At 47.5% G+C, this 21,362-nt stretch overlaps 1 protein-coding gene across 6 annotated transcripts in view; it reads left to right on the top strand.

The window, feature by feature from the left end:
- The window catches only part of abcc12 (ATP-binding cassette, sub-family C (CFTR/MRP), member 12), a 296,461-nt gene that overhangs the window by 205,114 nt on the left and 69,985 nt on the right, over positions 1 to 21,362 (top strand). For all 6 annotated transcript variants that reach the window (XM_072518199.1, XM_072518200.1, XM_072518198.1 and 3 more), the window contains 3 exons: positions 5,935 to 6,024; positions 8,116 to 8,219; positions 11,275 to 11,475. In XM_072518199.1, the coding sequence (XP_072374300.1) occupies positions 5,935 to 6,024; positions 8,116 to 8,219; positions 11,275 to 11,475 (395 nt within the window). The remainder of the gene's footprint in view (positions 1 to 5,934; positions 6,025 to 8,115; positions 8,220 to 11,274; positions 11,476 to 21,362) is intronic.

Below are 21,362 nucleotides of genomic sequence, written 5' to 3'. Positions count from 1 at the left end.
GTGGCCAGGTGTGGTCTGTGGGGCCGTATTTGGCGGGTCGGGTCCACGCAGAGCTGGCACCATGTTGTACGGCGCGACTGCTGCAGGTCGTCGGCGTGAGCATGCGTGGCCAGGGCCCTGACCATTCTCAGGCTGTTTTTGGTGTGGGAGCCGGGAATTGTACCCAACGTCGCTGCTAGCCCCTAACCTGTCTCAGAATCGGTGAGGGTTTGGCGCCAATTTTGGCATCGTAAAACGCCCAGGCATTCTCTGTTTCAGCCGGCACTTAGTCACTGAAACGAAGAATCCAGCCTCATGTCGTCCCAGGACAAGCGTGTCAGAGGCAAACCACCATGAGCATGACATGAATCACGTGGATAAAAAAATGATGTTAAAGAGGCTGAATATTCGGTGAGTTTTCCCACCGTTGGGATTATTCCCAGTTTTTCTCACCAGAACTGACACTTTGAAAAAACATGGTAAGATTCCATCCTTAGAGTCCCATACTTCATTGACCACAAAATTTCCACCAGCAACAACAGCTAAATGAAATTCAAAAACAAGTGAAGAATGTGCTCAAATTCAGCAATGCTGCATCAAAGAATGGCCAGAATAGTGAGGTTTCTGCGATCCAGGCAAAGGGGCAGGAGAGGAGACTGAGGGAGATGCCGTTCAAAGTGGTGGGAGGGAGTTTTAGGTACCTGGGGATTCAAGTGGCAAGGGACTGGGGTCAGCTTCATAAACTAAAATTGGGCAGGTTGATTGAGCAAATGAAAGGTGACTTCCGTAGGTGGGACATGCTCCTGCTGTCATTGGCGGGGAGGGTACAGACTGTGAAAATGACAGTCCACCCGAGATTGCTCTTCGTGTTTCAGTGTCTTCCAATCTTCATCCCCAAGGCACTTTTTAGGAAGATGAATGCGGCGATCTCTGGTTTTATATGGGCCGGGAAAGCTCCAAGGGTGAAGAAGGTCCTTCTTGAGCGGGGGCCCGGGGAGGGGGCTTGGCCCTTCTGAACTTTATTAATTACTACTGGGTGGCTAATATATCTGGTTCAGAAATTGGTGTGGGAGCGAGTGGAGGCGGCATCTTGCAAGGGCACGAGTCTGAATGCTTTGTTAAAGGCACCTCTGCTGTTCTTGCCGGCCTGGTACTCCACAAGCCCAGTGGCAGCCCTGAGAGTGTGGGGACAATGGAGGCAGCATATGAGAATGGAGGGGGCGTCGGTGTGGTCACCAATTTGTGATAATCACTGGTTCGCTCCGGGAGGCTGGACGGGGGCTTCTGGAGGTGGCAGCGGGCAGGGATTGAGAGATTTGGGGATCTCTTCATTGAGGAGGATTTCCCGAGCTTGGAGGAGCTCATGGAGGAGTTTGAATTGCCGGATGGGAACGGGTTCCGATACCTGCAGGTACGGGATTTTGTTCGGAGGCAGGTCCCTCGCTTCCCTCGCCTCTCACTAAGGGGGCTACAGGGTAAGATGATGTCAAAACAAGGGTTGGGGAGTGGAGGGGCTCGGAAATATATAAGGAACAGATGTAGTGGGGAAGGGTTCCAATTGGGGAGGTGCAGAGGAAGTGGGAGGAAGAGCTGGGTGGGGAGTTGGGAGTCGGGTTATGGGAGAAGGCCCGAAGGAGAGTCAATGCATCCTCATCGTGTGCCAGGCTTAGCCTGATCCAATTCAAGGTGGTCCACAGGGCTCATATGACTGTGGCCCAGATGAGTAGGTTTTTAGAGGAGGTGGAGGACAGGTGTGGGGGCAGTCCTGTGAACCATGTACATATGTTTTGGGCATTTACGAGGCTGAGGAGATTTTGGCAGGAATTTTCAGATGTCATGTCAGAGGTCTTAGAAGGGAGGGTGACTCCGAGTCCAGAGATGGCAATATTTGGGATGTCGGAAGATCCGGGAGCCCTGGGTGGGAGGAGGCCAGCGTTTTGGCCTTTGCCTCCCTGGTAGTACAGAGACGGATTTTGTTGGGATGGAAGGACTCGGAGCCTCCAAAGTCGGGGATTTGGGTCAGTAACATGGCAGGGTTTCTTATGATGTGGAAATGCTGGCATTGGACTGGGGCGAGCACAGTAAGAAGTCTTACACCAGGTTAAAGTCCAACAGGTTTGTTTCGAATCACTAGCTTTCAGAGCACTGCTCCTTCCTCAGGTGAATGAAGAGGTAGGTTCCAGAAACATATATATAGACAGAGTCAAAGATGCAAGACGATACTTTAAATGCGAGTCGCCCTTTTGGGATCTTGTGTGCTATCTTGCATCTTTGTAGAAACTTAATGTCACTGTCTATATGCGCGATCTTCTTGGAGAGCCTCTCCACTTTGAGCCGGCAGTTTGAGGTGTTGATGGTAGCCATGATGTGGAGATGCTGGCATTGGACTGGGGCGAGACTCTGTCTATATATATATGTTTCTGGAAGGAACCTCTTCATGCACCCGAGGAAGGAGCCTGATCCAATTCAAGGTGGTCCACAGGGCTCATATGACTGTGGCCCAGATGAGTAGGTTTTTAGAGGAGGTGGAGGACAGGTGTGGGGGCAGTCCTGTGAACCATGTACATATGTTTTGGGCATTTACGAGGCTGAGGAGATTTTGGCAGGAATTTTCAGATGTCATGTCAGAGGTCTTAGAAGGGAGGGTGACTCCGAGTCCAGAGATGGCAATATTTGGGATGTCGGAAGATCCGGGAGCCCTGGGTGGGAGGAGGCCAGCGTTTTGGCCTTTGCCTCCCTGGTAGTACAGAGACGGATTTTGTTGGGATGGAAGGACTCGGAGCCTCCAAAGTCGGGGATTTGGGTCAGTAACATGGCAGGGTTTCTTATGATGTGGAAATGCTGGCATTGGACTGGGGCGAGCACAGTAAGAAGTCTTACACCAGGTTAAAGTCCAACAGGTTTGTTTCGAATCACTAGCTTTCAGAGCACTGCTCCTTCCTCAGGTGAATGAAGAGGTAGGTTCCAGAAACATATATATAGACAGAGTCAAAGATGCAAGACGATACTTTAAATGCGAGTCGCCCTTTTGGGATCTTGTGTGCTATCTTGCATCTTTGTAGAAACTTAATGTCACTGTCTATATGCGCGATCTTCTTGGAGAGCCTCTCCACTTTGAGCCGGCAGTTTGAGGTGTTGATGGTAGCCATGATGTGGAGATGCTGGCATTGGACTGGGGCGAGACTCTGTCTATATATATATGTTTCTGGAAGGAACCTCTTCATGCACCCGAGGAAGGAGCAGTGCTCCGAAAGCTAGTGATTCGAAACAAACCTGTTGGACTTTAACCTGGTGTTGTAAGACTTCTTACAGGGTTTCATAGGTTAGAGAAAACTAAGTTCTCCTTCAGGGGTTCATTACAGGGATTCGCTCGGAGGTAGCAGCCGTTCATCGACTTCCTTAAGGAGAACTGACCCGTCAGTGGGGGCGGGGGGGGGGGGGGGGGGGGGGCATGGAAGTGACGAATAAGGGCAGTGAATCCAATATATGGGTAGTTCGGGTTTAGGGCTGGGGGGAGTTGGGTAAGTCATTGTGGGGATGTTGGATCTCTCTGTTGTTCAAAATGTTAAAATATTAAAATTATAAATGCCTCAATAAAATATTTTCTAAAAAAAAGAAAGGCGCCCAAACGAGCAGCACAGAACACTGGAAAAGGACACATCGATACGGGACAAGACGGAGGAGAGAGCGAGAGAGAGAGAACTCCATTTCCCCCCCAAAATAAGACAAAATAGAGGAAAATTACGAGAAACTCAACAAACAATTAAGGACATCGCAAAGCTGCCTGCACTCATGCCAGTGCACGCTCCCCTCCCCCGGCTCCAGCAACAGCCCCACGGCAGCTCAGTCCACTGGAAGAGGACAGGCAGCGCGCGTTGAGGTGAAAGAGAGAGAACATCCCTCCCCCTCACTAGCACCGGGAAGGACCCCTCAACCCCCAGTGCACAGAAGCAGAGGGGTCACAACTGGTGAGACCAGCCGCAAGGCCCAAAATAACAATGCACAACAAAAATACAATAATAGCCATACAATCCCCCAACAATAAAACCAAATCAACATCAGTGTTAGCGGTACACATAGTCAATTGGGCCACCACCCTGCTGCTCTCACAGTTTCGCCATCCAGTCTCCAGACACCATCCAGACCAAAACTGCAAAGGCGAGTCCGTTCTCCTCCACTTTCAGCCTGGCAGCAGGGCAACCAAAATCCACTCCATACTCCACTCCCAGCTGGTAAGTTGAAACGCAGCAAGTAACAAGTACGTGTCCTGGGCATGGCAACTGCCGGCAAGAACTCGCCTCTCTGCAAGCAACTGACAGCAGCAACAGGCACCTCTTGCCCTCCATTCAACCGATTGTAGCACCGTTCTCCCATGCCGTAGTCCTGGTTTCAAAGTTTGCAAAACGCAGCCAGCATACAGAATAACAGACCATATCTGAAATTAGCGTTACAGCCAGAATCTGCAGGAGCTCAGAGAAAAACAGACTGCATGTGACAAGCCTAAGGATATTTTACATTTATTGACAATTCAAGAATACAAAAAAATCAGCAACATGGAAAAATGCAGTTACGAAAATCAGTAATACGCTATAAGCACTTAATCACCAGCTCTCCAGCCAGCACACAACCACCACACCCCGTCCCCAACTGTAGCCCCACATCGGCGGAAAGGTGCCCAACGAGCAGCACAGAGCACTGGAAAAGGTCACACTGGTGTAGGGCACGGTTTGAGAGAGAGAGAGAGAGAGAACACCCTTCCCCTCCCAACAAGGGGCACAGTTCAACCCAAAACAGTTCTTTTAAACAAGCCACCAGCTACAAAGCCAGTATAGGGCCACCTTTCATCCCTCCCCGCCCAACCCTCCCATGGTAGCCCCACATTGGTGGAAAGGCGCCCAAATGAGCAGCTCAGTCCACTGGAAAAGGACACAAGGATACCCTGCCCTAACGGTATCGCCACATCAATGGAAAGGCACCCAAACGAGCAGCACAGACCACTGGAAAAGGACACACCGATGCGGGGCATGGTGACAGAGAGAGAACTCCCTTTACAAAAAAGAAAGACAAATACAGAGCAACCACAAGAAATCAAAAAAACAATTAAGTACAAGGCAAAGCTTTGGGCACTCAAGCCAGCACATGCTCCCCTCCCCCACCCTCCCCCAGCTCCAGCAACAGTGATAGTCTCTACCCAGTTCAAAGGAAAACATGGAGAACTTGAATCCTATACATCCTCCAAGAGAGCTGAGAATAAGATCAGGGAGATTGGTGAAATCACCACAGCACTATCTCTGTGAACTGGGGATAAAGACAGAGACTTTGGGGGGAAGATGTAGGATAACAAACCAGGCAAATGAAATTTGTGATGGTACTGCAAGCTCAATCTGTGAGGAGACCTTTCTACGATGCCTGAATGATTTTGCCACTTCACACACCAGTCCCTTTCCTTTCTGGCCTCTATTTGTGGTTGTGACAGTTTCATAGTAAAATCTGGGTGGTGTTATGCTGACTGTAAATGATTGCTACAAACTGGTTGACATTGCTGAAGTTCATTTCATGATTAACGCTTTTTGCTAGGGGAATGATGGGGTTCATCCCATCAGTCTGCATTAGATTCAAACCAAAACCACACAGGGGAAATTTTACACTTACCCACAGTGTTACCCAGTCTCTAAAAATGTCTGATTTGAAAGGGACTTCTGAAAATATTTGATATTACCCATTGCAGATTACCAAATCGGAATTAACATTTGGCTATAATTTGGAAAGGTTGACTGAGGTACCATTAAAAGTAAATCTCTTTATTTTATTATATAACAGTCATATTGAACTTCAAAGTCATAATGTATTTCATAATGTTGCTGCATTTTGGACGCCTTTTGCAATCTATAATGAGAAACATAAATGAGTGTAACAATTGAGAATAGTAATTGAATCATGCATTTACTTTTACAGCACAACACGAGCAGCTTACAAAAGATGAAGTGAACAAATCAGACTCAACATTAGGAAAAACATTTCATTATTATGTTAAGGCAGGAGGAGGTAAGAAACATTCATATCCCTTTAAATTGTGCCCTATCCATGAGACTGTCTTCTATTTGAGTTGAGCTGTTAATAAGAATGGCAGCCATTTTGTTTAAGGCAACTACCACCGTCCTTGAGAATTCCACCATAGTTTAAAGCATATGGATGTTACTATTCTCTCGACAGATGACTAGACCTGCCCAGTATGAGCCTGGTATACATCCTAGATATTGCTGCAGTATCCCATATGCCTTCTTAACCATCTTATCTACTTGTCCTGCTGCCTTCAGGAATCTTTGGACATGCACGATAAGATCCCCTTGATCCACTGAACTTCCTGGTGTCCAACGTTCATTGTATATTCCCTTACATCATTAGTCTTCCCAAAACATCACCTCACACTTTTCAGGGTTAAATTCCATTTGCCACTGTCCATCTGGTCAGCCTGTCTATATCATCCTGTAATCTAGGCTTTCCTCCTCACTATTTACCACACTATCAACCTTTGTGTCATTTGCGAACTAACTGATCATACCATCCACATTCATGTCTAGATCATTAATGTACACTATATACAGCAGGGACCAAACACTGATCCTTGCGATATCTCACTGGACACAAGTTGCCAGTCACAAAAACAACCTTCGACCATCACTCTCTGCCTCCTGCCACAATCCAATTTTGGAACCAATTTGGCAAATTGCCCTGGATTCCATGGCTCTTACCTTCTTATTCAGTCTCCCATGCGGACCCTCATCAAAAGCCTTACTGAAGTCCATGTAGACTACATCAATGACATAGCAACCTACCCACATTCAACCATTCATATGACATACATAATATAGTGCCTAATAGCACATTAGTTATTATTATTTATGTAGTTTTAAAATCGCACCATGATCTGTCACGGTGATTTGAATCCCTGCTGAATGATGCTGAACCAGATGTTTATATTCTCATATTGCCATATCAATTTGTAATATCCAGTCTACAGTGGAGCTGAATTATAAAACTGTTTTTTTCAGAAATGCAACAAGTGAGAGAGATTTACCATTAGGTGTTCGACAACATAGTGCGGGAGGTCATTTTCCCCGCGCCCTACCCGTGTTTCTCAGAGTCGGGAGGCAGCCTGCCTTTGGCTGGATCTTCTGCTCCCGCCACAGTCAATGGGATTTCCCATTGAATCCACCCACCATTGCCTGCCGTAAACCCGCGGTGGGGGTTCGGCGTTGGCAAGACAGGAAGATCCCACTGGCAAGAACAGCTGGGAAATCCCCCTCAATCATGTTTTTTAAATTGCCAGTACTTTGTCCAGAGCTAATACCTAACTTTAATTTCTTTAATTTTGGGTGCACCTGTCAGTATATTATTCCAATAAGTACATAAATAATGTCGGACCATATCATTCACATAGAATTAGAATTCTGAAGAAGGAGCTGCATCCAAAGTTATTTTACCTGTACCTTCTACAAATGCTTTCTGACCTGCTATGTTCATGCTGTATCTTCAGTTTTTTTCCAGATTTTCAGCATCTGCAACATTTGATTTTTTTACAATTATCTGGCAGTTTGTGTTTGTGCATTTCTACAAATGTTCCTTATGAATTCTGCATGATTTTACTCTTTGAATTCTTGAAAGCAGTAGTAATTTTTTCTTACCACTCACTTTATACTTTTAATGTCACATTCTGAGCATTCTACCATGTCAGCTCAGGACTGATTTGCAGCAATGACACATCCATGTGTGATTCACTTCATACCTTTCAGATTAATTTAGTTTAAGTACGCTTTTTGATGAGTACTTTCTTTTTTTTAAATACATTTAGAGTATCCAATTCATTTTTTCCAATTAAGGGGCAGTTTAGCGTGGCCAATCCACCTAGCCTGCACATCTTTGGGTTGTGGGGGCGAAACCCACGCAAACACGGGGAGAATGTGCAAACTTCACACGGACAGTGACCCAGAGCCGGGATCGAACCTGGGACCTCGGCGCCACGAGGCAGCAGGGCTAACCCACTGCTCCACCGTGCTGCCCCTTGATATGTACTTTCAAAAATGATAATTCACCGCAGATCATTTATTGAATTGTTTATTCTGATTTATTTTCTAGGCTATATGCTCTTTTTATTTGTTCTCTTTCTGTTCATCCTTATGATTGGCTGTACAGCCTTTAATGGATGGTGGTTAAGCTATTGGATACAACAAGGAGCTGGGGTAAGTCCTCCTGATACAACTAATGCAAGAAGTCATCTGTAAATGTATGAAAAGTTTAATCCTTTAAATTATTTTCATATTTTATTCAACTTTTAGAGTAAATTACCCTATACTTTGCAAAGAATTGTCTCTCCAAATATTGAAAGAAAATTCTTATAATTCCGTTAATTGAAGGCTTACAAATGGTTTATTACTGTATTATGCATTCATTATATGAAACATATAACAGTTTCCAGAGTTAAATATTAGAAAGTATAATTAGAAAAACATAAGCAAAAGAGCATTTCTTAATTCACGATATTTGAATAAATGGACAAATTTCTTCATTATCTTCAGTACAAGTCACTTCTGTGAAATCATGATTTGTGATGATAAATTCTTTGAAGTCCAAAGTGCTGTTTGAGCACCAATACAAAATTGAGCATAATTACTTGGTCTATCACAATTAAAGGAATATTCTTTGCTTCAGTTCATTATCCGATCTTAATTGTCACAAAGATTGTTCTCGCAAATATTGTATGAAATCCTTTTTATTTTGAAAACTGGATTACCAAAGGGCTAAACTATTTATGTGACATATGCAAAGAACATTCTTTATGCTATTAGAATTTTTAAAATAATAATTTTATTAATGAATTACTGAATATAACACTGAAATCCTTTCCACTTAAATGAAATTCACACACGATATATGGGTAAGCGGTTTGCTCTTGCATTTAAACAGCATGGGTTAGATTTTTGTTTTGGGTTAGCACAATACCAGGGTTCCAAGGTTAAATTATGAGGAGTGATTTCAAAAATCAATGCAATCTCTGTAATTTTGAATGGTTTAAAAAAATAAATTTAGAGTACCCAATTATTTGTTTCCAGTTAAGGGGCAATTTAACGTGGTCAATCCACCTAACCTGCAGATCTTTGAGTTGTGGGAGTGAAATCCACGCAGACACGGGGAGAATGTGCAAACTCCACATGGACAGTGACCCAGGGCCGGGATCGAACCTGGGTCCTCACGCCGTAGACAGCAATGCTAACCACTGTACCACCATGACTTCAATGTTGAAGGTTAAAGGCTGATTTGATTGAAGTTTTCAAGATTTTTGGGGGAACAGATAGGGTAGATAAAGAGAAACCATTTCAGCTGTTTGAGAAGAACATGTTGTGAAGGCTGTTAAAAGGGTAGCCAGGATCCATGGCATTATTAATAGCGAACTAGAGTACAAAGCAATGAACATAGAACATAGAAAAATACAGCACAGAACAGGCCCTTCGGCCCACTGTGTCTTGCCGAACTTTTGTCCTAGATTAAGAACAAATTAATCTACACCCCATCATTCTACCGTAATCCATGTACCTATCCAATAGTCGCTTGAAGGTCCCTAATGTTTCCGACTACTTCCACAGGCAAAACCTATATAAAACATTGGATAAGACTCAACTAGAATATTTGTGTTCAATTCTGGGCACCACACTTTGGGAAGCAAACAGCATAGATAGAAGGTGAAAGAAATTTACCAGAAAGGTCCCAGGATCGAAACTTTGCAATTATATGGAGAGACAAGAGAGGCGGTTGTTCTCCTTAGAGCAGAGACAGTTAGATAGAGATGTTCAAAATCATAACATTTTTTGAGAGTGAATAAGGAGAAACAGTTTCCAGTAGCAGAAAGACCAGTAACCAGGAAAGACCGATTCAATGCAATGGGTAAAATAACTTGAGGCGGTATGAGGCAAAGAAAACTTGCATTGCATGTCCTTCTATTCTAGAATACAGGGCGGTGAAAGAAAATTCAATGCTAACTTTCAAAGAGAAATTGGATAAATATGTGAAGGGATAGAAATTGCAGGAATATTGGGGAAAGACTTTGGGATGTAGAACTAAATTGATATATTTACCAATGAGCTGGCACATGAACGCTGGGCCACATGACTGTATCATTGTGCTGTATCAGTCAATGCTTCTGAGAATAAGTACTCTGATAAGTTACAAACAACAAAACCTATTGCATGTACTTTGACAGCAAAAAGCACTTCCAGATGTTAATATCAGAAATAATTTCTCCAATTGCATCTAATGTGTACAGCAGTAGCCAGTAATGCAAATGGTACGATACAAATTATGCAGTAAACAACAGCATGCAGCCAGAGACAACTGTAATAATGATTGATGCCTCACTAAGCTCACAGAGTTCAGAAAAAAGTCAGGAGAATTTATACCAAGGGGATTGCCCAGAGGCTTCCCATGGCTAAATATATGGAAGTAAAAGTTTGGTTCAACTGCAGATTATCAATATTCTGTGAATTTCTCAATTTAAAATCCAAAGTTCGATATAATTAAACTGAGAGAAAATCTTACAGGAATGGTAAAATTGTGTGCAAAAATTCCTTGACCTGTTCTGTGTTGATATGTTGGATTGAAACAGAGCGATAAGATGCATCTTCAACAGCCATTATTTTTAATGGGACAAGATGAAAGTCTAACTTAAATTTTAACAAAATTAAAAATCCTCATTTGGCACAATATTACTGATGCCCAATTCACAAAGACATTAGTTAGAAATTATGCTCTTTAGCAGGGTAGAATTCTGCTGCATTGGGAGTTGAGGGGTAGGAATTTAGGGTAAAATCCATTTCCAGCCCTTTCTGGCAACAAAGGCAAATTGTGATGATAAAGTGCTTCTTCCATCCATGAACTTCAGCATCCCGTTCCAATCCCAGCCTTACTCTTGGGGAAGGACTGGTAGGATGCACGGTGAAAATCCCACCAGTTCCACCTCCTGCATGGTCAGCACTAAGTATGCTGACTTTACTGAGTCATACATGAGTACACCAAGTTAGTATTCAAACAGCAATTAATCCAAGAGAAACCAAATGAGGATTTGGATATGAAAAGACCAGCAACAGGGCAGCGCTGAAAGGAAATTCACAATGTTTATGCTTAGACATCCCAGCAAACTTCTCACAGCTCAGCTTCAAGAATACAATTTCTAGTCTATTGTATGCTTGATGTCGCAGGAACAAAACTTTTGACATTGACTGATTTATATTTAATTCTACAAAGGCTGACTGTCTTGCACAAAGGAACAACACCACAACAGTGGATTGTAGCAGCATCACTGACAACCCCCAGCTAGGATTCTACCAACTAATCTTTGGAATGGCCATTGTTGTAATAATCGTTCTGAGTGTCTTTAAGGGATATGTTTTCACTAAGTTTACCATGAAAGCTTCTTCTACATTACATGACAATGTATTCTACAAGGTAAGATGCATGTTTGATACAGAATTTTATAGATTACAGTTATAAAGGCTATTTTCAATAGTAGATAACAAACAACTTTAAACTAATATATTGAAATATAAGGACCAAACCTTTGTGCCTTACCCTGTGGCGAGTTTGGTGGAGGGTGTGTGTGTGTGGGGGGGGCATTTAATTCGGTGGAAGGGTAGCAGGTTGGGACATTGTCACCTTCCCGCCTCTATACTAGGTCCATGGCGGGAAGGCCCATGGATGGTTTTCCTACCCCACGACCCATGTTGAGTTCCAAGGGAGTAAGGTGAGGCCTCTACATTAATGCTAGGAGCATTATAGGTAAGACTAATAAGTTAAGGGCATGGATTAGCACGTGGATTTGTGATATTGTTGCCATCACATAGACATGGTTGAGGGAGCATCCGGACTGGCAACTCATCCAGGTGAGATAGGGGAGGGTGTAAAAGAGCAGGTGGTGCAGCATTATTAATTAAGAAGTCAGTTATTGCAGTAAGGAGGGTCTTCAAATCAGGCTTTGTGGGTAGAGTTTAGAAATAACAAGAAGACAGTCACATTGCTCGGAGTGTATTCTAGGCCCCCAGTCAGCAGGCAATAGACAAGCAGATATGTAGTCAATTCACTGAGGTGTGTAAAAATAATAATAATAGAATAATTATAAATAGGGGATTTTAACTTCCCCAACATTAATTGGGATAGGACAGCACGGTGCCTCACGGCACTGAGGACATGGGTTCGATCTCGGTCCCGGGTCACTGTCCGTGTGGAATTTGCACATTCTCCCTGAGTCTGCGTGGGGCTCACCTTAACAACCCAAAAATATGTGCAGGGTTAGGTGGCTTGGCCATGCTAAATTGTCCCATAATTGGAAAAAAAGAATTGGGTATTCTAAAATTCTGAAAAAAAACCTGGTCCAGGATTCTCTAGCGAGTCAGTTGCGCCCCGCCGCCGGGCTTCCCCAGTTTCCTGCGACGATTCTTGGGCACCCGCGGGATTCCCGCCACACCAGTCGGGAATCCCCCCCCCGCCCCGGTGATTCTCCGGGCTCCGATGAGTTTGCCCGGGTCCCGCCAGTGTAGGTTACTCAGGTCCCTCACGGCAGAACCTCGAAGGTGAGTGTGCGGGGTCCGTCCGAGGAAGGGACGGGGAGATCCGACCCCGGGGGGGCCCCCACGGTGGCCTGGCCCACGATCGTGGCCTACCGATCAGTGGGGGTGCTGGTTCTGTGGGTGCCTACTTTACTCCTCGCCGGGCCCCTGTAGGGCTCCGCCATATTGCCCGGGGGCCGGCCAGGAGAAGGAAACCCCTGCGCATGCGCGGAATCATGTCGGCTGTCCTGCACATGTGTGAACTCGCGTGGGCCGTTCCGCGCCAGCTGTAGCTGCGGGGACCACTCCTAGCCCCCTAGGAAGGGGAACATTCCCCATTATCGGGGACCACTGACGCCAGAGTGGATGGCGCCGCTTTTCACTCCGGCGTGGGGACATAGCCTCATTATTGGAGTATCCCACCCATGAATTGGGAGAGTTATTGTGTAAAGAGTTTAGAGGGCCGGATTTCTTGAGATGTATTCAGGAGTGCTTTTTATGCCAACAAGGTCCAACAAGGAACAGTGCAGAGCTGGATCTAATTCTGGGGAACATAGCCAGCCAGGTCTTCGAGGTGGCAGTGAGGGAGCATTTTAATGATGGCGACCATAGCACAGTACGATTTAAATTTGTTATGGAAAAGGAAAAAGATTGTCTGCAAAAATGCTTTTGGACTGGGAGAAGGAGATTCTTTTTAAATGAGGCAGGGTCTGACCAAAGTAAACTGGGAACAGCTTCTTGTGGCAGAGCAGTGGGGGGACATTCAAAAGGACATGGGCAGAGTCCAACATCTTCGCTTTAGGGAGAAATGTGGGAGCAACAAGCCCAGAGAATGCTGGATGTCGAGGAATATTCAGGACTAGATAAGAAAGAAAAGAGAGGCTTTTAGCAGGGACAAAGGGATCAAATCAGCGGAGGCTTCAGTTGGGTCTAGAAAGTGCAGGGGGAAATTTAAGAAAGCAATTAAGAGAACAAAGAGGGGAGCATGAAAAAGCACTGGCAGGTAAGATTAGTGAGAATCCCAAGATATTTTATAAGTATCTTAAGGGGATGAGGATAACCAGGAAAAGAGTAGGGCCCATTAGGGATCTAGGGGCAAGCTGAGCATGGAATTGGAGGACATTGTAGGGTGTTTATTGAATATTTCATATCTGTCTTCACTCGGGAGGAGAATGTAGGTACAGAATTCGTGGAGAGAGACTGGGAGATTCTTGACATAGGAAGTGAGGAGTTGTAGAGCTTTTGGTGGGCTTAAAAGTGAACAAATCCCCAGGTTTGTATTCCACGCTGTATCCCAGTCTGTGGGAGGCAAGGGAGGAAATTACAGGGTATCTGACCGAACTTTCTAATTCCTATCTGACCACAGGAGAGGTGCCAGAGGATTTGAGGACAGCTAATGTGGTTCTTTTTTTAAAGAAGGGTGGTAGAGAAAAAACAAGAAATTACAGACCAGTGAGTCCCACATCAGTGGTCGGGAAATTATTGGAGAAAACTCTGAAGGAAATAATCTATGTCCATTTGGAGAGCAAGGTTTGACAAGGGATAGTCAGCATGGCTTTGTCAGAAGGAGGTCATGCCTGATGAATTTTTCAAGGAGGTGATCGGGTGTGTAGTTAATGTAGTTTATATGGGTTTCAGCTAAGCCTTTGACAAGGTACCAAATGGGAGACTGTTAAAGAAGGAAAAAAATACATGGGATCCTGACTAACTTGGCAAGTTGGATCCAAAACTGGCTCAGTGGTAAGAGACAGAGGGTCTGTTTGGCAGAAGTCTGTTTGTGTGATTGGAAGTCAGTGTCCAGTGGCATACCACAGAGTTCAGTTCTAGGTCCCATATTGCTTGTGATGTATATGAAAGATATAGATGAGAATGTGGGTGGATGGAAGTAAGTTTGCGGATGATACGAAGATTGGCAGGGTGTTAATAGTGAGGACTAAGGCCTTAGGTTGCATGAAGATAGAGATGAGTTGGTCAGATCAGTGGCAGATGAAATTTCACCCTGAAAAGTGAGGTGATGCACTTTGGAAGGAGTAACACGACAAGGGAGTACGCAATGAATGGCACGGCACCAGGAAGTTCAGAGAAACAGAACGATCTTGGGGCGCTTGTCCACAGATCCCTGAAGACAGCAGGGCAAGTTAATAGGGTAGTTAAGAAGGCATACGGGACACTTGCCTTATCGTTGTAGCACAGATTATAAGAACAGGGCCATTGTGTTGGAGCTTTACAAAACTTTGATTAGACCACAGCTAGGAGTATTGTATGCAGTCTGGTCACCTTATTCTAATAAGGATGTGATTGTACTGGAGAGAGTGCAGACAGGATTCACTAGGATTTTGCCTGGGATGGAGCATTTGAGTGATGAAGAGAGGTTGGATAGGCTCGGGTTGTTTCTTTAGAGCAGAGAAGGCTCAGGGGGCTCTGATTGAGGTCTATAAGATTATGAAGGTTATGGACAGGGTGGATAGGAAACAATTGTTCCCCTTTGTTGAAGGGTCAATAATGAGGGGAAATGATTTTAACGTGAGGGACAGGAGGTTAAGTGGGGATTTGAGGAAAATTCTTTTTACCCAGAGGGCAATGGGAGTCTGGAATGTACTGCCCAGGAGGGTAGTAGAGGCAGGAAACCTCACAACCTTTAAAAGGTACATGGATAAGCATTTGACATATCACAAAATTCAAGGCTATGGGCCAAGTGCTGGAAAGTGGAATGAGTGTAGATTTAGGGCGGGATTGTCCGGCTGCGACCGCCCAGCAACCGGAAACTCCCGCCCGAGGTCAATGGACCTTTACCTAGTCCGCGGCCCGACCATCTTGCGGCCGGCGGGCAGAAGAATCCAGCCCTGTGTGTAGTTTTGAAGGTGCAGACTCGATGAGCCAAAGGGTCTCTTCTGCTCTGTATAACTCTATGACTATGAAAACAATTGAGGCCCTCAAGTGGTCAGATTAATGGCCACTTAATGGCCTCATCCTGCTACCATTGGTATTAACCCAGAAATGGAGGGTAGGGATCTCCATGCGGGGAGCTTGATTAACAATTCTGCTTTACTTACAGGCTGTTGGAGGAGTCTGGGTGGTGGTGGTGGACCGAGGAGCTCCTTTTAGGGCACTGGCATTGGGCTGGCAGGGCAGTTGAAAGCCAGTCCCCTGTCCTTGTTGCCACCCCACTCCCCCGTGATCAAAATGTCACTCCTTTCTCGCCATGACTAACCTGTGCATCGTCCATCCTTGATTTGATGTTCGGGTGGACGTAGTACCGGCAGCAGCCACCAGTTCCCCAGTGGCACTGCGAGTACAAAAGAGATGCTGGCCTCTGATTGGCTGCTTTTGGTGGGCAGGGCTTCTGCCTGTGGGGCGCATCTACTGAGGGAAGGCTTCCCACAGGCCTATCAAGTGCTTGAGTGGCACAAGATGCGGCGGGCCTTCTCAAAAAGATGTGATGCAGGGCAGCCTATCGCTTCCACAAGATTAAGCTCATAATCTTTTATCTCAGGAAATATAAAAGGGCAATAATTTTGATTATGTTCAAGGTACAAGTGTCAAGATGAAGTCAAACTTTAAGAGATGCGACATACCTCAACATCTTGAATTGATTTACTTTTCTGCAGTTCATAACATTGACAAAACAAACTTAGAATTTTTTGGTAGTTCTCCTCTTCAGTCATGTACCTTTGGGTGGGGGAGTGAACTGGGTGATGAGATCAACAGAAACCCTCGTTACATTACTGAAAAGGAGTTTCCATTGATCTTCTGCCAAAGTTACTGCAACTGATCCGCAGACCCCTGAGCAAATTTCTAGTGAGACTGTCTTTAATATACTGGTATTTTAATTACAGACACATTCTGTTTTAATAAACCCATTCCTGTTAACTAATTGTATAAACTTGCATGTCAATTAAATCTGTCAGGTTGCTCAATTGTTTGCCAATCTGTTCATTAGCATTGTAAGATGTTCATTTATCGAGACCTCACAATGCTGGTGGACCCTTGTACGTATCACTGGCCCCCTCTAAAGTGACCAAAAACAGATGTTTTAAAAGAAAAGTGGTTTAACACCACCTCGCTCCACCCACCCCTACCTTGTGTCACTCTCAAGAGCAGACAAATGGCAGGTTTCCTCATAAGTTTTAAAAAAGGATAAATATTCACTGCTCGGCATGCAAAAGATCTTCATAGCAGCACACACACACACAAAATGGTAATTCCAAAAGAGGTAGCATACTTAGGTCTTCTTTAGTCCAATGAAGAAATAGAGGATGCGATCTACTGGCCTCATCGTGCCAGGTGAGAGAACGAGCGGGCCAGTTAGATAGTGGGAGCGGCTGAAATCGGGATCCACGCAGGGCGTCGATCGGTTTCCAATCTATCCGGCCCACTCCTGTTGGTGAGATCAGGATCTGCCATGGTGTGGCGAGAAACCAATTAAGACCAATCTCCATCCCATTAATAGGAAGGACCCCCTATTGAACGGCGTTCCATGATCGAACTGCCGCCCCAGCGGGAGGTCACACAGGAATCGTTTAGTACACCTGTTTAAAAATGTCAAGCTGGCGAAGTAGCTGCTTTGGGATCCAAGGAGGTGAGTAGCCATCTTGGAAATCGGGCAGTCAGCCGGGGGGCATGCTGCCCCGGTGCGCGGTGGGGGGTTAGGAGATGGGGGGTGGACCGGGAGGGGGGGGACCGGGGAGGGGGGGTGGAGGGACCTCCGGGAAGTGGGAGTTGGCGGGGACCTTGGTGCGCTGGGATGTATGTGCAGGGCGGGTTGGTCGGCACACTGAAGGTTGGCAGGGAATGTGAGGGACACCTGGAGGATTCAAGGTTCCCAGGGTGAAAACCATAGCTGATTATCAGACTCTCACCCTCTCAAATCCCTTACAGATATCACATTATGGATCTCGTAGTTGAAGGTGGAGAGCTCGATCCTCCACCTTAGGATCTTGTCGTTTTTGATTTTGCCCCTCTGTGCATTATCGAACATGAAGGCTACCGACCGTTGGTCGGTGAGGAGAGTGAATCTCCTGTCGGCCAGGTAATGCCTCCAATGTCGCACAGCTTCCACTATGGCTTGGGCTTCCTTTTCCACTGAGGAGTGGCGGATTTCTGAAGCGTGGAGGGTTCGGGAGAAAAAGGCCACGGGACTGCCCGCTTGGTTAAGGGTGGCCGTTAGAGCTACGTCGGAGGCGTCGCTCTCGACCTGGAAGGGGAGGGACTCGTCGATGGCGCGCATCGTGGCCTTTGCGATATCCGCTTTGATGCGGCTGAAGGCCTGGCAAGCCTCTGTCGACAGAGGGAAGGTCGTGGTCTGTATTAGAGGGCGGGCCTTGTCTGCGTACTGGGGGACCCACTGGGCGTAGTATGAAAAGAACCCCAGGCAGCGTTTCAGGGCTTTTGAGCAGTGCGGGAGGGGAAATTCCATGAGGGCGCGCATACGTTCGGGATCGGGGCCTATTATCCCATTGCGCACTACGTAGCCCAAGATGGCTAGCCTGTTGGTGCTAAAAACGCACTTGTCCTCGTTGTACGTGAGGTTCAAGGCTTTAGCGGTCTGGAGGAATTTTTGGAGGTTGGCGTTGTGGTCCTGCTGGTCGTGGCCGCAGATGGTTACATTGTCGAGATACGGGAACGTGGCCCGCAACCCATGTTGATCAACCATTCGGTCCATCTCTCGTTGGAAGACCGAGACCCCGTTTGTGACGCCAAATGGGACCCTTAGGAAATGGTATAATCGCCCGTCTGCCTCGAAGGCTCTGTACTTGCGGTCACTTGGGCGGATGGGGAGCTGATGGTAGGCGGACTTGAGGTCCACGGTGGAGAAGACTTTATATTGGGCAATCCGATTGACCATGTCGGATATGCGGGGGAGAGGGTACGCGTCTAGTTGTGTGTACCTGTTGATGGTCTGGCTATAGTCTATGACCATCCTTTGCTTCTCCCCTGTCTTCACTACTACCACCTGTGCTCTCCAGGGACTATTGCTGGCCTGGATTATGCCTTCCTTTAGTAGCCGCTGGACTTCGGAACGAATGAAGGTCCGGTCCTGGGCGCTGTACCGTCTGCTCCTAGTGGCGACGGGTTTGCAATCCGGGGTGAGGTTCGCAAACAAGGACGGGGGTTGCACCTTGAGGGTTGCGAGGCCGCAGATAGTGAGTGGGGGTATTGGGCCGCCGAATTTGAAGGTAAGGCTCTGTAGATTGCACTGGAAGTCCAATCCCAGTAATGTGGGGGCGCAGAGTTGGGGAAGGACGTGGAGCCTGTAGTTTTTGAACTCCCTCCCCTGCACCGTTAGGGTAACTATGCAGAAACCTTTGATCTGTACGGAGTGGGATCCTGCAGCTAGGGAAATCTTTTGTGCGCTGGGATGGATGGTCAAAGAACAGCGTCTTACCGTGCTCCCGGAGTCGACTAGGCATGGTGTCTCGTGCCCGTTTATCAGCACCGTTGTCGTCGTCGTCTGGAGTGTCCGGGGCCGAGCTTGGTCCAGCGTTATTGAAGCGAGACGTGGTTGTAGTATTTGAGCGTCTTCTTCGAACCCCGTGGAGCCGTCGACACTGGGGTCCGTTGTTGCCGTCCAAGATGGCGGCGGGGGTGGACAAAATGGCCGCCCCATGCGTCGTACAGGTCTGGGGTGGTCCAAGATGGCGGCGCCCTTCCTCCCCTCGTGGTGGCCGGGGCCCAAAATGGCGGCGTCTGCGGGTCGCACATGGGGCGCTGGGGGGGGTTGGGGAACGTTAGGAACGCGCAGGGCTCCCTCATCTCTAGGGACAGCGGTGGTCGGGACCCAAATTGGTAGCGCCGGCGGGTCATACATGGGGCGCGGGGGGGGGGGGAAGTTTGGGGGGCGTTAGAGACGCGCAGAACTCCCTCTTCTCCATGGAGAGCGGTGGTCGGGACCCAAAGTGGTAGCGCCGGCGGGTCATCCATGGGGCGCGGGGGGGGGTTGGGGAGCGTAAGCGGCGTGCAGGGCTCCCTGTTCTCCCGGGACCGCGGTGGTCGGGACCCAGAGCAGCTGCGCCTGCGGGTCGTACGTGGGACGCTGGGGGCGTTGGGGAGCGTAAGCGGCGTGCAGGGCTCCCTGTTCTCCCGGGACAGCGGCGACCTCGCGTTCCGGCACACAACCGCGAAATGGCCCTTTTTCCCGCAGCTTTTGCAGATTGCTGCGCGGGCCGGGCAGCGCTGCCGGGGGTGTTTCGCCTGGCCGCAGAAATAGCAGCGGGCGCCCCCGGTGCGACTTGGCGTTTGGACTGCGCAAGCCTGTGGGGTGTCCGGGGGGGGGGGTGGGGGGTTTGTCGCGACGGGTACGTACGGAGCCCAATGGGCTGCCGCGCGGTCGGGGCCGTAGGCGCTTGTATTCGCGCGGCCACGTCTAGGGAGGCTGCTAGGGCCCGTGCCTCTGAGTCCTAGCGACTCTTTTTCTAGAAGTCTTTGGCGGATTTGGGAGGAGTTCATACCTGCCACAAAAGCATCGCGCATTAACATGTCCGTGTGTTCAATTGCGTTCACCGACGGGCAGCTGCAGGCTTGTCCCAAAATTAGTAGCGCGGCGTAGAATTCATCTATCGATTCTCCGGGACTTTACCGTCTCGTTGCGAGTTGATAGCGAGCGTAGATCTGGTTTACTGGGCGGACATAGAGACTTTTCAGTGCTGCGAACGCCGTCTGGAAATCCTCTGCGTCCTCGATGAAAGAGAAAATCTCGGTGCTTAACCTCGAGTGCAGGACCTGTAGTTTTTGGTCTTCTGTGACCCGGCCGGTGGCCGTTCTGAGGTAGGCCTCGAAACAAGTCTGCCAATGCTTGAAAGCTGCTGCCGCGTTCACTGCGTGGGGGCTGATCCTCAGGCATTCCGGGATGATCCTGAGCTTCATAGTCCTTTTTAGGCACGCTTAATAAATTGTAGCGCACAAAGACTCCGAGAGACGAATAGAGTGAAGTCGATGAGGCTTTATTAGGCGTGACTGTATCCCCCACAGTTCGGTAGTAGACTGCCTGCGGGGGAGGACTCCAGGTACTTATACTCCGCCTTCAGGGCGGAGCTAAAGGTCAACGTCCAACCAGGACCCGGGATCTGTCAGCCAATGACATCATGGCTGCACAGTCCCACATGACCCCTAATGCATACTACCACAGCGGACAGCATGTGCCGCAAGAGAATCTGCCTTAACAAGGAGACACTGCAATACCTGTGCCATATCCTTGCGGACTTGACACCACATGGAGGAGGAGGATACCCATTTCCGGTGGCCGTTATGGTTACCACAGCCTGAACCTCTACGCCTCAGGATCATTGCATGGCTCGAGCGGGGACTTGTATGGCATCTCCCAACCTAAAGCCCATAAGTACATCCGTGAAGTGACGGATGGCCTGTTTGCCTGGGCAAGCGATGACATAAACTTTGACCTGGACTAAACACAACAGGATGCCCAGACAGCAGGATTCTCCGCCATCGCCGGAAAGCCCCAGGCCCAGGGGGTAATAGATGGCACACATGTCGCCTTGCGCGCACCAGGAACTCCCTTCAGTAATAGGAAAGGTTTCCACTCCCTGAACATCCAGTTTGTGTGGAAGCACCAAATGAAGATCATGCACGTGTGTGCAGCTTCCCAGGGAGTGTGCACGAAAGCTACATCCTGGGGCAGTCGGAGATCCCCGGCATCTTCGAGGAACATCCCAGGGTGACTGGTTGGCACTTGGGAGATAAGGGGTATCTGCTTAGGACTTGGTTGATGATGCCAGTACGGAGGCCAGTGTCTGATGCGGAGCCCGATATAACAAGGCCCATGAGGCCACTCAG

This window comes from Scyliorhinus torazame, chromosome 10 (genome assembly GCF_047496885.1).
Source record: "Scyliorhinus torazame isolate Kashiwa2021f chromosome 10, sScyTor2.1, whole genome shotgun sequence".
Lineage (NCBI taxonomy): Eukaryota > Metazoa > Chordata > Chondrichthyes > Carcharhiniformes > Scyliorhinidae > Scyliorhinus > Scyliorhinus torazame.
This window is presented reverse-complemented; position numbering and strand designations above follow the sequence as displayed.